The sequence below is a fragment of the Ovis aries genome, chromosome 23 (assembly GCF_016772045.2).
Source record: "Ovis aries strain OAR_USU_Benz2616 breed Rambouillet chromosome 23, ARS-UI_Ramb_v3.0, whole genome shotgun sequence".
In the NCBI taxonomy this organism is placed as follows: Eukaryota; Metazoa; Chordata; class Mammalia; order Artiodactyla; family Bovidae; genus Ovis; species Ovis aries.
This window is the reverse complement of record NC_056076.1, coordinates 32,692,450-32,709,022: the sequence shown is the minus strand read 5'-3', so window position 1 is coordinate 32,709,022 and position 16,573 is coordinate 32,692,450. Positions and strand designations below refer to the sequence as shown.

Here is a 16,573-nt window from a genome sequence, read left to right as displayed (position 1 = left end):
ATGTATACAATTTCTTGGGAGCAAGATTAACACAATCTAGTGGTAGAATTAAGACACAGCAACGAAGATTCCATGTAGAAGATGGATGACAATGCTATAATATTCTCAGGAAATCTGGAAAATAACAGCTTCCTTCTCATTGCAGTAAGTTAGGAAAGAATTTAAGGAGACGGCACTTGAGCTACACTTTCAAGAATCGGTAGACATGGGTCATGTGGAAATAGATGACCAAGAACTTTCCGAGGCTCATAGAGAAGAATGAGAAGGGCAGGGCTATGAAGGAAAACAGCAAGCAGTTCACATATGAGTCAGGAAAATCAAACTATCTGCAGCTCATTTTTTAACCTCCCCCCTCCTCTGACCTCAGAGTCAAGCATAGCAATTAACCCACTACCTTAACTTTTTTTTAAGTATAATGGGGTTTTTTATCCATTAAAGACTCTGTATCTGGTCCACAAATATCAATATACGAACCCATAGACCAAATAGTGTGGAATGTACTAATTCAAACATGGTGAGCACACACTTACTGGGTTGATTAATAATTTATATGAAAATCAGTTAAGTCTAATCATAATAATGAAAAGTATAAAACCATATAATAAATTTTTAACTTGTGATATATGCACATAAATCTTCCAATTATGGGGATTACAAAACTACCTTTACGGAGTATGTTAGACAATGGTTAATAATCAGAACAAACAAGAAATTCACTCTATGTCATAGTTAATTTACCAGATCACTGAAATAATAAAAGTACCAGGAAAAAGATGAAGTAAATTTTGGCTATGGTGGCACAGAGATCAGTGAATTATCATCCTGAAACATAGGGACAAAATTGGACAAAATTATAAAACTACTCATTTCATGGGGCGAGGCATCAACTAAAGCAGGGGCCCCCAAACTGGGATCTAATGCCTGACGATCTGAGGTGGCGGTGATATAATAATGGAAGCAAAGTGCACAATACATGTAATGCAGTTAAATCATCATCAAACCACCCCTCCCTGCCCCTGGTCCTTGAAAAACTGTCTTCCACGAAACTGGCCCCTGGTTCCAAAAAGGTTGGGGATCACTGGATTAAAGAAACAAATTGCGAGGCACACTCAACAGGAACTAGAACTTCAGGTAAGAACAACAGGAGTCTTTAACCTAGCCACAGGCTATGGTCACGCCCCAACCCCCATTCCCCAAGAAATCTGACCAGGCCAAGGCTGGCAATGACCCAGTAGCTCTGCCAGAGGGAAATGATTTGGAGCAATAGGACAAGAGGTCTTGTCAGTAAAAGTAGCAAATTCAGTAGGAAATAGACGAAAAACCTACATCACAAGGCTCCTTTTCCCATTAGAGTATATCAGCCTTCTGAGTCTGTTTCCACAAACCCAGCAGCTGAAAACATCATAAATTTATTACTTGACAGTTCTGGATTTCAGAAGTTCAAAATGGACCTCACCGAGCTAGAATCAAGGCGTCAGCAAGGCTACTGTCCTTTCAGGAGTTCTAGCAGAGAACTCACTGCCTCGCTTTTCTAGCTTCTAGAGATTACCCACATGCCTTGGTCCCCTTGCTCCATCTTCCAAGTCAGAATCACTGTCTCTCTCTGCCCATTCTCTCCTCGGCACCTCTCCCTCTGATCCTTCTTCTGCCTCCCTCTCACTTTTAAGGGCCTCTGTGGTTACACTGGGCCCACCAGATAATCCAAAACAACTTTCCTATTTTAAGGTCTGCCGATGAGCAACCTCAATTCCATCTGCAGCTTTGACTTCCCCTTGCCATGTAACCCACCACGCCCACAGGCTTCAGGAACTAGGATGAGCACATCTCTGGAAGGCCATATTATGCCTACCACACAGGGCAAACGGCAAAGCAGCCTGGAAGTGAGAGAACCAACGAAGGATGAGGCAAGCCACCCACACACTCCTGGCTGAGAGTGCAGGGGACACAGGAGCAGGCCCTGCACGAAGTAAGAGCAGAGCAAGAAGTGAGAAATGGCTTAAGGCTGACAGCGCTCTACACACACACACAGACACACACACACAGACACACACACACAGACACACAGGCACACACAGACACAGGCACACACAGACACAGGCACACACAGACACAGGCACACACAGACACACACACAGACACAGACACACACACACACACACACACTCACACTCACACGGACCCTGTCAGCAGAGGGCAGAAGCCCCATGGGACTGAGCATTCGGGTAAAGCCTCCACCCGAACACTGGCTGAGCACTAGGCTCTGCAGACGCAGGGGGTGAAATCTAGGAAATTTAGTCCACTGAAGGTGTTACAACAAAACCCCCACGGACAGGATGGCTTAAATGTGATTTATTTCTCACAGTTTCCGAGGCTGGGAAGACCAAGATGAAGGCACAGAGCTGGTGGCTGGTGAAAGCCTATTTGTTGCTTCACAGATGTCTGTCCACCTTCTCACTTTGTCCTCATTTGGCAGAAGGAGCACAAGAACCCTCTAAGGTCTCTTCTGTAAGAGAACTAATCCCCTTCACAAAAGGTCTACCATCATGACTTAATCACCTCCCAAAGGCCTCCTAATACCATCACACTGGGATTTCTATCTCAGGGGGACACAGACATCCAGTACATAACAGAAACCATGCTCAGACATTAAGACAATTTTTTAAAAATCAGCAGAGACCTTCCCTGGTGGTCCAGTGGTTAAGAATTTTGTTTGTAAAAAAAAAAAGAAGAAGAAGAAGAAGAAGAAGAATTTTGCTTGTGATGCAGGGGATGTAGATTTGACCCCTGGTTGGGGAACTAGGATCCTGTATGCTGTGGGGCAACTAAAATCATGCCACAACTACTGAACCCATAAGCCACAACTAGAGAATCCCTGTGCCACAATCAAAGATCCCGTATGCTACAACCAAGTCCTGATACAGCCAAATAAATATATAATTAAAAAAAGAAAACTACTCTCTGTCTCTCTCTCTCTCTCTCTCTCTCTATATATATATATACATATATATATATATGTATGTATGCTTAAAAGGAGAGAGAGAAGAGACATTAGCCGGCCAGACACATTCCAGATTTCACAGATGAAGACTAGGCAAGTTAATAAAAAATACATATATATAATAACCTCAAGAGGAAAACAATCAGAATTCAGAGTTGCTAAAATACGTTATATAGAATGTTCAGTTTTCAGTAAAAAGTTGTGAAACATGCAAAAAAAGGAAATACGGCCCCTACTGCAACAAAAAGCAGTAGAAACTGACTTTCAGTGGGTCCATATGTTGAATTTAAGTTCAGTTCAGTCACTCAGTTCTGTCCGACTCTGAGACTCCCATGGACTGCAACTCACCAGGCTTCCCTGTCCATCACCAACTCCCCAGAGCCTGCTCAAATTCGTGTCCATCCAGTCAGTGATGCCAACCAACCATCTGATCCTCTGTCATCACCTTCTCTTCCTGCCTTCAATCTTTCCAAGCATCAACATCTTTTTCAATGAGTCAGTTCTTTGCATCAGGTGGCCAGAGTATTAGAGCTTCAGCTTCAGTCCTTCCAGTGAATATTCAGGACTGATTTCCTTTAGGATGGACTGGTTGGATTTCCTTGCAGTCCAAGGGACTCTCAAGAGTCTTCAACACCAGAGTTCAAAAGCATCAATGCTTTGGCGCTCAGTTTTCTTTATGATCCAACTCTCACATCCATACATGACTACTGGAAAAACCATAGCTTTGACTATATGGACCTTTGTTTGTTTAGTCTATTCACATTTAATTACTATAACTTTGGACTTACATTTTCTATATTGTATTTATTTCTACATGCCTCAGGTTCCTCAGGTCCTCTTTGCTTTCTGCCATAAGACTGGTGTTATCTGCATATGTTGAATTTAGCAGATAGAAAGTATAAAGCTGCTGTTATATACTCCAAAAGTAATATCCAGAGGGATAAAATGATACAGTAAAGAATATTTGTATAAAACAAGAGCAGGTGCTGGAGAAGACTCTTAAGAGTCCCTTGAGCAACAAGGAGATCAAACCAGTCAATCCTAAAAGAAAGCAACCCTGAATATTCATTGGAAGGATTGATGCTGAAGCTCCAATACTTGTTGGCCATCTGATGCAAAGAGCCGACTCACTGGAAAAGACCCTGGTGCTGGGAAAGATTGAGGGCAGGTAGAGAAGCGGGTAACAGAGGATGAGATGGTTGGATGGCACCACTCACTCAATGCACATGAGTTTGCACAAACTCCAGGAGATAGTAAAGGACAGGGAAGCCTGGCGAGTGGCAGGCCGTGGGAGTCTCAAAGAGTTGGACAGGACTGAGAGACTGAACAATAGGCTAAACACGACATCAAAAAGGAGAAATTTTCAGATGATAAAAACACACAACTGAGTTATATCCTGCCAACAACAGGCATGTTAGATTCAAAGATACAAAGATGTTGAAAGTAAAAGAAGGGAGAAACTAGTAACTGTAAGAGCACTAGAGTGGCTACATTAACATAAAACAAAATTAACTTTATGGTAAGAAAGATTACTGAAGGCAAAGACAGACATAAATAATGATAAAGAGTTTAATACATCAGGAAGGTATGCATATCCCACATAATCCCACTGTAAATGGATATGCATCTAACAGAGCCACAAAATTTATGAAGCAAAACCTGACAAAATTAAAAATACACAATTCAAGAATTATAGTTGCAGACCTCACACTCTCAGTATCTGATAAAACAAATCAGTTAAAGATAAGAGATCTGAACAGTCCTACCAGTAATTTAACCTAATGTGCATTTATAGAATCCTCTGCCTCAAAGTAGGTATTTTTTCAAGCACTCAAGGAACATTATCCAGGATAGATCAAATGCTATACTGTAAAAATAAAATTTTAAAAGAATTTAAAATACATTCTTCAAAAAATAATTTAAAGTAAGTTATCTGATCATAAGGGAAGTTAAATTAGAAATTAATAACGGAAACTTGGGAAATCTCGAAATATTTAGCAAACAATATACTTCTATTTAACCTGTGGGTCAAAGAAGAAATCACAAGGAAATTTATAAATTACTATTATTAATAACTTTACACCAACAAATTAAGACAACTTGGGTGAAAAGGGAAAATACCTAGAAAGACAAAACAACCAAAACTGACTCAGGAAGAAGCACCAAGTCTGAACAGATTTGTATTAAATGAAATTGATTTGGTAATTTAAGATCTTCTCTCACAGAAAATCCAAGCATAGATGGTTTCACTGGTGAATTTTATCAAATATTTAAGAAAGAAAATACTAATCCTTCACAAGCTATTTCAGTAAGCAGAGGAGGAAAAACCACCTCTCACCTCATTCTACAAGGCTGGTATTACCCTGTTACCAAAGCCAGACGAACACATCTATAGAAAACTACAGAGCAGTATCTCTCAGGAATACAGACTGAAAAATCCTTAACAAAATATCAGAAAATAGAATCCAGCAACATAGAAGAAGGATTAATCAATACCAAGTGGGATTTATATAGGAACACAAGGCTGGCTAAACATATCTAAATTAAGGTAGTATACCATATTGACGGGCTTCCCAGGTGGCTCAGCTGGTACAGAATCTGCCTGCCAATGCAGGAGCAGCAGGAGTCACGGGTTTGATCCCTGGGTTGGAAGATTCCCTAGAGTAGGAAATGGCAACCCACTCCGGGTATTCTTGCCAGGATAATCCCATAGAGGAGCCTGATACAGTTCACGGAGTCAGGAAGAGTTGAACACAACTGAGCAACTAAGCACACGCTCACCGTATTAATAGAGTAATAAGCAAAAACCACATGATCATTTCAAAAGACATGAGAGCCATTCATGATAAAGAGAAAAAACAAACTAGAAACAGAAGAAACTTCCTGACCTAATGCAGGGCGTCTAAGAGAAATTTACAACTACCGTCATTCTTACTGGATAAAGACTAGATGTTAGTCCCCAAAGATAAAAAAAAAAAATCAAGGCAAAGATTTCCCCTCTCACCGTATTCAACACTGAACTAGAATCTAGTTAGTAGAACAAAGAGGGGGAAAAAGGATCTTGCTTTTCAGAGCAAGAAGTACATTTGTCTTTATCTGCAGATGGTATGATCCTGTATATAGAAAATACTAAGGTCTCTGCAAAAACACACTAACACTAAAAAGCAAGTTCAGCATGAACACAAGAACAACATAAAAATTGTCTTTCTATACAGCAGCAATAAGAAATCAGAAAAGAAATTAAGAGAAAAACTCCATCGAAGATAGCACCAAAACAAATACAATGCATAGGAATAAGTTTAACCAAAGAATACAAGATCTATATATTGAAAACTTCAAAACATTGCTGAGCGAAATTAAAGGTCTAAAGAACTGTACAGGCATTTGATGTCCCTGGATTGGAAGACAGTGTTCCAACTTTATCTATAGGTTCAAGACAACACAATCTCTATCAAAATCCCATCAGGTGTTTTTATAAGAATTGACTGAATAATCCTAAAATTTGTATAGAAACAAACTTTTGACTGAGAATAGCCAAAAGAATTTTTTAAAGATCAAAAGGTTGGACAACTTACACTACTCAATATCAAAACTTAATTACAAAGCTACTATAATAAGACAGTGTCTGGCACAAAGATAGAATACAGATCAAACAAAGAGAACGGAAGTCCAGAAACAAACCCATTTATGATCAACTGATTTCCACGAAAGGTGTCAAGGCAATACAGAGGGAAAAGTCTCTCCAATAAACAGAAGACAGACTTAAAAATGTGGAATATGCATACAACAGAATGTTATTCAGCCCAAAAAAGGAACAAATTACTGACACACGCTATGTCATGGATGAACCTTAACTATATTATACTACAGAAGTTAGACACAAATGTTGATATGATCCCATTTACATGAAATGTCAGAAAAAGCAAACATCTAGAGACAAAGCATACCAGTGCTGGTCTGAGGCTTGACAAGAAACAAGTAATGATTACAAATAGGCTCGAGGAAACTCTCTGCAGCAAATGGAAATGTTCCAAAACTGGACTGTGGTCATGGCTGCACAACTGTGTAAATGCACCAAAAAAACCCCACTGAACTGTATACTTACAGCAGGTGAATTTCAGGCAGTGTACATTATTCCCCAATAAAACTGTTTAAAGATGATAAAGAAGGTACAGGAGTTCCCCAATCCTGGGGACACAAGCAGACACTGAATGAGCTTCTATCAGGGACACTAGAGTGGAGCCCCATGACCTTCGTAACTGACCTCACTGTCCGTCACTAAGAGCCTGCGGTCTTTTGGACCCAAAGTGCTGGTATATACATTTTTTGTGGCTTTTCCTATTTGCTATTCCCAGGACTATAGAGGAGAAAACATTTGTGAGTGCTTTTCCAAATATTTCACTTGAAAATATTGAACATAGAATGTTTTTCACCTTTCGTCCTGTAAAGGCAGCCCGATGAAGAGGCGTGTCTCCCATGTCATTTAATACATTTACTTCCGCACCAGCCTAGTAAACATGAAAGCTTGAAACATCTTCCACATATCAAGAAATATACAAAGGTGAAAGTAATTCCCTAAGAATATATTAAATATTTTAAAAAATTAAAATACTTGTTAATAGTGACTGGTTGTCACTAGTAAAAATAACTCAGTTCACATTAATATACTTGGTTGGCCTAAAGGTTTGTTTGGAAAAACCCAAATGAAATTTTTGGCCAACCCAACAGTAAGCTTCTTGAAAGTAAAAATCTACTTGATAGACAGAAAATAGTTTCTTTTGTTTAAAAATCTATCTGCCCTTCACTCTACTTTAGAAACACAAATGTTGAAAAAAAAACAGGAAAACCGTCTCTGAATAAAACAGCATATTTTCTCCACCAATTTAATAAGTTTTAAGGGGAAAAAGAAAGAGATATCACAAATTAAATGGTGGAGGAACTGGAGGTTTAACTGGAGCTGCGCTGGCTCCTGGATTTCATATTTGGGGCCAACAAATCAATTTAAAAATGTAATCCAATTTCAGAAATATCAGTATAAGTGAAAAATTATTCATCATAGAACTGAGAAATACAAGCTCCTGAATTACACAGTGCTCATTAAGAGATTATGACATTATTTTTTAAATACATAAAATGAGCTTTGGCTTTTTAAACTATGCTCAAAAAAGCAACGTAGTATCTTCATTAATTCCTATGTCTATTTTTGCAACTTTAAAAAGTCAATAATGTAAAAATCAAACAACTAAAAAGATAGAATTTTAATTAAGCTAATCAAACTCATGTATTTAACAAAGAAAATCAAGTGATAAGCAATTGCTAAGGCTGTTATGCATTATAGCCCAAATGGCTTTTCCTAAGACTTCTATAATTTACACAGTAGCCATATTTTTTTATTTATTGAAAAATTAAAGCCATAAAAATACCTTTAATAGATCCTGGACCACCTGTCTATGTCCAAAATAGCATGCCAGGTGAAGAGGTGTCCAGCCCAAATTAGACTTACTTCGTCCTAAAAAAAAATGGAAAGAGGCATTTTTAGATGTTATTGAGGTAACTTTACAGTAAAATTTCTCCCTAATAGTTGCTCCAACATACTGGCCAGGGGCTCCCTTTCACCCAGCACGGCTGAAGTGTGAGAGTCACGAGACTTGACACTAAGAAGGGTTTGGAGTGAGATGGATTAGGACTTAAAGGGCCCAGATTCTTGCCACCTTCTAACTTAGTGTCCTCTTCTTAAAAGGGGGGCAGGAGGCCTGATGGGGGTTATATTCCAACTAGTCTGTGGCTCTAACGTGCCGAGTGTCTAACCATTTTGCCAGCATCAAATGAAGATGCGCTTCTCTTGGCCACAGCATTTCATGAAAAGCACCTTTTTGAAAACCTGTCCCGTGTTAGCGGGCTGGACAGGAAGGGGAAACTAAGAACCAGTCTTTCCTGCGTCTGGAAAGCGGTCAGCGCTGCAGATAGGGACTGAAAACGGAGTCCTGACTTCAGATAAAACCTTGAGAAAACGAGGGTAGGGGTTACCAGTGTGGTCGAGGCCAACCAGAGAACAAGAACCAAAATAAAAAGCAATGAAATGTCAGATCCCAGCTGAGGAGAGGTAAACAACTGAGTTTGGTGAAAACGAGCAATATAACTCAGTTCAGGGAAGAAAAAAAAAAGGCACTATAGTTTAGAGCTGAGAGATTTCAGAAGGTCACCCAACTTCCCAATCAAGCTGGAGAGAATACAGCTTGTCAAAGCACCAGAGCCCACCGCCCTGGAGGGCCTACTGAAGCCCAGAAGCCACCTGGCCCCCCGAGGAGGAGCTGGAAGTGAATGGCTGCTCTCAGCTCCTGGATTCAGGTTGAGGAGCCAACAGGAAATCCACCATCAGCCTCGCTGTGCCCAGAACAGACCTTTAACCGCTCCTAGAGGGACTGCCAGCACCAACAGCATCCCTGTGACTGTCTTCCATTCACTAGACTCCAGTACTGTCCCCTCTCAAATGGGCGCCCACCAGCGCCCCTAACTCCAGAGGCAACACATCCATGAGCCACAGTCTATTTCACGAAACATTTCTCTTTACCCTCTGTCCTTAACTGGCAGCTAGCTCTTTCTGATGACAATGATTCTCCTTCATCTCTTGGACAAGGGAGGCCCTCCAGTTTCCACAGCCCCGCTGGTCCTCACGGCACAGAAGCCCCGTGAATCTCGCCATTGAAACCCAACTCGGTCTTCGGTCGGTGACCTCACTCACGTTACCATCCCTCTGTTGAGGCTTCTGCCATTAAGCACAGCTAGCCCAGGCTCCACCCCCACCCCAGAAGACTTTCTCTGCTGCCATCTACACCCTCCCAGTGGCTCACCCCTCACCACTTGACTCTGGGCAACATAGTCTCTCTGGGGCAGATCCCGCCACCGCCACTGTCTACTGCAATTCAGTAACCTGGTATCTCAGACTCTCAGCTTCCCTCATTTCCCCACAAACCTGGCCTCTGCTCTGCACTGGGTACCTGATCCCAGAGCCCGAGTCTGAATATCACCGTCACGTCTGAACTCAGGAACAGAGTCCCCATTTCCCAGCTTGTTCACACAGGCAAATCCCCAGCTGGTTCTTTAATGGGACCAACCGTCAAGTTCTTTAAACACTTTGCTTATACGTAAACATCCCCACCATCCTCACTTCCTTCAATCAGTCCAGCGTCTGTTTCTTGGTCCTCACATCAACATTTCTCTGCCGATACCCTCCAATATCCTATCTTTGTCACAGCAGCTTAGAAAAACCCCAGAGCCTGATAAACACATTCGCTCAGTTTTTCTGTAACCACAGCCAGGTCACTAACAGCGGCGGAAGAGAAATAACAGAACCCCATGGATTCGTGGCTCCAACAAGTCAGGATCTCACACTTCGGTGAAGCCCTCGCCAGCGTCCTCGCCACAGCACCCTATTCAGGGGTCTCTCCTACGCTCCACCACAGGTACTTCAATCCCCACTACTCCCTCAAGCCTCTTTCCCAGACACTTGCTTCTTAGCAAACAATCTCCTCTCAGCTTCAGGGAAAAGAGAAGTTTTCGGAGGACTCTCTGGGCTTCCTAGCAACCAATCCACCCCTGCACCTCTGCCCACAGGCACCCTTCCGCCCTTCCTCCTGGGGCCTCAGGATAATCACGCTTCCCATACCCTGGATCCCATGCTCTCCTCCTACTTTCCGGGCACTCCTTTTCCTCCTTATCTTTAACCGCTCCCTTCTTCATCGCAAATAGGAAGGAGCAGATAAGCATTTGCAGGTCTTCCATCCAAAGAGCAAAAGCATCCAACTCTGACCATCGTCCCCTTCCTTCTCACCCTCCCCTTGCCCATCTACACTCTTTCCACCTCGTTCCCTCCAGGAGCTTCCCACTGACTGCAGACTAGGTTCACTTCCCACCACATCACTAAAGCTGTCCTCACTTCATCCCGGTAAGTTGTGTCGCCGGATCCTAGGAGCACTTTCCAGCCGGCAGCACACTGCATCACCGGACAGTGTCAGCCAGCCCAGCCCACAAGCCTCCAGAGCGCTGCACCTCCTCCAAGGGCTCTGAGCAAACTTCCACTTTCTCTACTTCCTCTGACTGGGCCGTTCATCACTGGAATCTCCAACAAAGACACCTCCTGGCCCTTTCCCACAGCTTTACCTGCATATATGCTCATGACTTCAAACTCCACATTTCCGTGTGTTACTCAGTTCTACCATTCAACTCTCTACTGTTCACCTCCACCTGGAGGACACAGGAATACCTTCTGCTTAGGAAGCACAGAGTTGAACTCACTTATCTCACACATGCCCACTCGCACACAAAAACTCCCTGTCCCCACTCCCACTTTTCACAATCAACTGTCCAATTATTCACCTCACTTCTCAGTTCAGAAAAAAGCTGCTGATGCTGAAGCTCCAATACTTTGGCCACCTGATGTGAAGACCTGACTCGCTGGAAAAGACCCTGATGCTGGGAAAGACTGAGGGCAGGAGGAGAAGGGGGTGACAGAGGATGAGATGCTTGCATGGCATCATTGATTCAATGGACATGAGTTTGAGCAAACTCCGGGAGATACTGAAGGACAGGGAAGCCTGGAGTGCTGCAGTCCATGGGATCACAGAGAATCAGACACAGCTGAAGAACAACATCCACTTTTCTACGGCCATACCACCCTGAAAGGGCTCCATCTCATCCGATCTCAGAAGCTAAGCAGGGTTGGGCCTGGTTAGTACTTGGATGGGAGAAATAAGTACCACTTGCTGGCTTTCTCCTTTTCACCCCTTCCACAACTCAATCAGTCCGATCAAGTCTACCTCCTAAATGTTAACTATATCTAAACACTTCTCACCACTCCCACTGCTTCCAGTCCCACATGACCCACAGCAGTCTCCTTTGAGATACTCAGCAGCTTCCTCACATCCAGTATTTCCACATGGGATTCTGGATCAAGAAGCTGACATTTCCAAAATCTTAAATTATTCTTAAAATACTCCAAATATCCTTTACACTCTTCACTATTTATTATGGATATCCAAAATTTTTGATCAGTAAGAAATAATCAAGTTTAGAAATATGTACAGAAAATTATACCCTACACCGAATAGTACAACACTGGGAAACACCAGCAGATATTATGGGTGATGGGCTTCCCAGGAGAGGCTAGTGGTAAAGAACCTGCCTGCCAATTCAGGAGACAAAAGAGACGGGAGTTTGATCACTGGTAGGAAAGATCCCCTGGAGAAGGAAATGGCAACCTACTCCAGTATTCTTGCCTGGAAAATTCCATGGACAGAGGAGCCTGGTGGGCTACCGTCCATGGGGTCACAAAGAGTCAGATACAACTGAGCAGGTACACACATTATGGGTAAAACTCAAGTATTTTCTCATGCAGACCTCTCAACAAAGTGAGAGGACAGCGTCATACAGAATCATCTTTATATTACCAATACAAGCTCTTATTCTGCTTTAAAAACTTGTTTCTTGGAATACGACTCACAGAATTTATATAAAGCATGTTATTCAAACATACTAGCATTTATTTGCAAGAATATCTCACCATTAGCAATAGACATGAACACACACTTCTAACGTGGCAACAGCTGCAAACAAAACTGCCCAATTAGCTCCTCCTTTGTGCCCCAAGCCTAGAAGTACTGACCTTCACCTACGGAGATTCCCTCTCTCCCTTCAACCTGACATCGTATCGGTTGGATTCCTTCCAACCAATCCCATCTCTTATGTTGACTTCTGAGCTTTAAATCTTGCAGAAGAATTATACTACACTTTACCATTTTCTCAACTTCCCAGGGTTTGGAAAAACAAATGAGATAGAATATCAAGAAACGGCAGGCACCAAGAGTCCCACCCACAAACACTCCCAGGCCCAGTCCCAGCTCTCCCCACTCAGTCCTGTGGGTGAACTCACTCACCTGATTATGCTGTTCCTCTGCATAAACCCTTCAACCCACCCTTAAGACAAGCCTGACTGACAAGTATAATGAGGGTGAAATTTTGAAAAAGCATTAACAACTGTCTGTCAAATGTGTTTTACATTTCCTAGCAGGTGACTTTCCAAGAATTAGCCCGAGGTAACCATGGTCAGGGTGGAGGTTGAGTAGAAAGTAAAGGGTCCCTGATGATGGTCCAACCAGGCACGTTTCTGGCATTCAGAAGAGAACTCCAGGATAAAGATTAAGAGCCAGGTTTCCATTTTACATATGGTAATGTGTATGTTTCAGGACCATTCTCTCCAATCACCCCACCCTCTCCTTCTCCCACTGAGTCTGAAGCCAGTGCTCCGTGACAGCCTGGAGGGATGGCGGGGGGTAGGGGGGTTCATGGTGGAGGGACACAAGCATACCCAGGGCCAATTCATACTGAGGAATGGCAAAAACCATCACAACATTGTAATTACCTTCCAATTAAAACAAACTTTTAAAAAATAGAACCCGGTTTCTGGTGAAGGATGAGAAGATTTTTAGAATTCCTTTAGCATTCCACCTCGGGCTAACTTTTGGACAACTCGGAGCATGTTTTCTTCCCTGCTGCAAAGATAATACTCTGTCCCCACTGAGGGTAAGGCCATGAGGTCTATTGCTGGAGCAGAGGAGGGCAATGTGACATGGCAGAACAAAATACCCATTAGGGACTCAGGGCTATGTGAGAGGAAAAGACGTAAGATGGGACACGTGGCTCCTGACCCTGAGCCCAGAGAGCGAAGTAGGTCCAGGGAACAATGAGAACAGGTAGTGACAAGTGGGATGCTAGGAAAAGGGCCCCGAGCAGGCACCGAGCCGAGCACCAACCTGCACAGCGGCCAAGTCAAAGTAAATTCGGCAGTAAATTCAGCAGTGCGGGCAGAGGAAGGTCAAATGCTGGTCCCCAGAGCTGCTCTGAGCCCCCACGTATCACTCAAGACCCTGTGGCCACACCCAAAGAGTGTGTCCAAGGTGAACCAGCAAGCCTAGGCCATGTGTCGGATGGAAGATTTGAGAGACGGTCAGGGTGACACGGAATCAGCAAGAGCCAAGGTGAGACTCCTGAGGCAGCCAAGGAGCACCTCTGTGCTTGTGATAAACTGGAACATCTGTGTGTGACTTCCTGTGTGTTTTACCTTAGCTACAGGGACGTGCTAGGAAGAGGGGCTGCAGAGGAACCAAAGGCAGTACACACAGAGAAAGGCTCGCCTTCACACTTAAAGGCCACCTTAAAAAAAGTCCACCTTAATGAGATGGGCTTCCCAGGTTGACGCTAGCAATAAAGGAACTGCCTGCCAATGCAGGAGACAAAAGAGACCTGTGTTTAATCCCTGGCTCAGGAAGATAGTCTGGAGAAGGTGTTCTTGCCTGGGAAATCCCATGGACAGAGGAGCCTGGCGAGCTACAATCCATGGGGTCACAAAGAGATGGGCACGACTAAAGCGACTTAGCACACACTGAGATGGGAAAGGACACAGGTGAGAGGCTCTGGGAGGCCAATCGTTTTACGAAAAAGCCACTGTGAGAGAGGGACCCGAAGACTAATATTTAGTCCTCCAAACTCCCGGAAGGAGAAGGCGCTTGTTGAAATATCTGAGCCAATTTAAAAAATAAATTCTATGCACACCTGAGTTTAATATATTTGTAACCGTGCTACGCAAGACACGCTGTGATTTGGTGGCTGCTACTTACTCACCCCTCCTATCTGCAAAATCCCGGTCATCGAGGCTGCTTCTCACTTCAAGACATTGGCACATGGCCTTCCTTCTGCCTTGAGCCCTTTTCTTCTCTATTTTTACCTGGTTATGTCTATGCACTCTTCATACATCACCTTAGGATGATTTCCGCCAAGAAACTAATCCTTCAAGTTCTACTTACATACTTCTTATATATTCCATGATACTCCGCACGTCATAGCTCCCATACTTTGTACATATTGTGCAATAAAGACTAGCCTGAGCTAGTAATCTACTAATCTCAGTGAGGGAAGGATCCTGTCTGACAGTATTTTAAGGTACTTCACATAATCCTGGACATAAACACTCAAAACTGCTGCTTCAACTGCAATGTCTTTGAGGAGAAGAAATTGTCATAGCATGTATCCTGTGGGCTCATCTCATTAAGGTGGCCTTTTTTTTTTAAGGTGGCCTTTTTTTTTAAGGTGGCCTTTTTTTTTTAAGGTGGCCTTTTTTTTTTAAGGTGGCCTTTAAGGCCTTGTAGTTCATAAGGTTTAGGATCCATGACAATTTTAAGACTGGATCTCAAGTTTGGGGGAGAATGGATACATGTCTATGTACGGTTGAGTCCCTTTGCTCTCCACTTGAAACTATCACATTATTAATGGGCTATGCTCCAATATAAAATAAAAAGTTAAAAAAAGGAAGACTGGCACTCAATTTCTCTTACTTAGAGGGGAGTAGAAGAGTACCCACTCTTACAGGGCTTCTTCTTAGGATAAGAGATGGAAATTTATGGCAGGCAAGTTCAAAAGGATTAGCAGTAAATAAATGATGAAGTAGTGTATACTTGTGTGTGAACTTAGTCGCTCAGTCATGTCCGACTCCTTGCAATCCCATGGACTATGGCCCACCAGGCTCCTGTCCACGGGATTCCCCAGGCAAGTATACTGCAGTGTGTTGCCATTTCCTTCTCCAGAGCCTCCTTCCAACCCAGAGACTGAACCCAAATCTTCTGTATTGGCAGGCAGATTTTTACCACTGAGCCACCTAGTGCATACTCACAAGAAAAAAGTGAAAAAATACATTCAAGGCTTACCTTTGCAGTTAATGTCAGCAATTACTTCATTCCTTTCCATGGTTTCTAACAGCTGTCTTACTTCTTCAGCGTTGCCGTTTCTGGCATGATGGAGAAGCTGTTGTTCTGCGTCTGTACTCATTTCTAGATTTAAAAAATAGTAACACTGCTATGAATCTAAGAACATATATTAGCTTTTGGATACTCTGCCAACAGATAAATGGGAAAAAAATCATCTTCATTTTGTAGCTAATAAGACAGACAAAAGGAACAATTAAACGAATCAGCTGCAGGGTCAAAATCTGATCTTGAGACTCTGTGCCCTGTGTATTATTTCTGAAGCCTCAGCTTCCTTACCTGCAAAATACAATCAACTTCACGACCTGTGGTAAGACTGTGTCTATGAAAACTATCAAAGTATTTTGTAAACAGTTATTAGTACAACATTAACAACCTTATGTCTATAAAGTTACAATATAGCAATTCATCAGTTCACATAGAATTATCAAAAGACTGGAATGATCTAAATGAACACATTGGAAACTTATGAGAAAATAAATTACAGATAAGGATCCTGGAGCCACCATACTTATCAATAAACTCTCATTTTCTTATCAAGCCTCAAGACAACTATAGAGGAAAACAACCAAATTCAAAGCATTTATCTCAGGAAAAATAGAAATTTATTTCATACTAATAATCATTTGGGCTTCTCCGATGGCTCAGAAGGTGAAGAATCCACCTGCAGTAAAGGAGAGGTGGGTTCGATCCCTGGATCAGGAAGATCCCTGGGGAAAGGCATGACAACTCATTCTAGTACTCTTGCCAGGAAAATCCCATG

At 42.6% G+C, this 16,573-nt stretch overlaps 1 protein-coding gene across 2 annotated transcripts in view; it reads right to left on the bottom strand.

The window, feature by feature from the left end:
• Positions 1-16,573, bottom strand: part of OSBPL1A (oxysterol binding protein like 1A) — a 221,838-nt gene that overhangs the window by 192,426 nt on the left and 12,839 nt on the right. For both annotated transcript variants that reach the window (XM_004020467.5, XM_012103464.4), the window contains exons 3-5: positions 15,754-15,876; positions 8,422-8,507; positions 7,432-7,506 (exon numbers count right to left, since the gene is read on the bottom strand). In XM_004020467.5, the coding sequence (XP_004020516.1) occupies positions 7,432-7,506; positions 8,422-8,507; positions 15,754-15,874 (282 nt within the window). In that variant the 5' untranslated portion in view covers positions 15,875-15,876. The remainder of the gene's footprint in view (positions 1-7,431; positions 7,507-8,421; positions 8,508-15,753; positions 15,877-16,573) is intronic.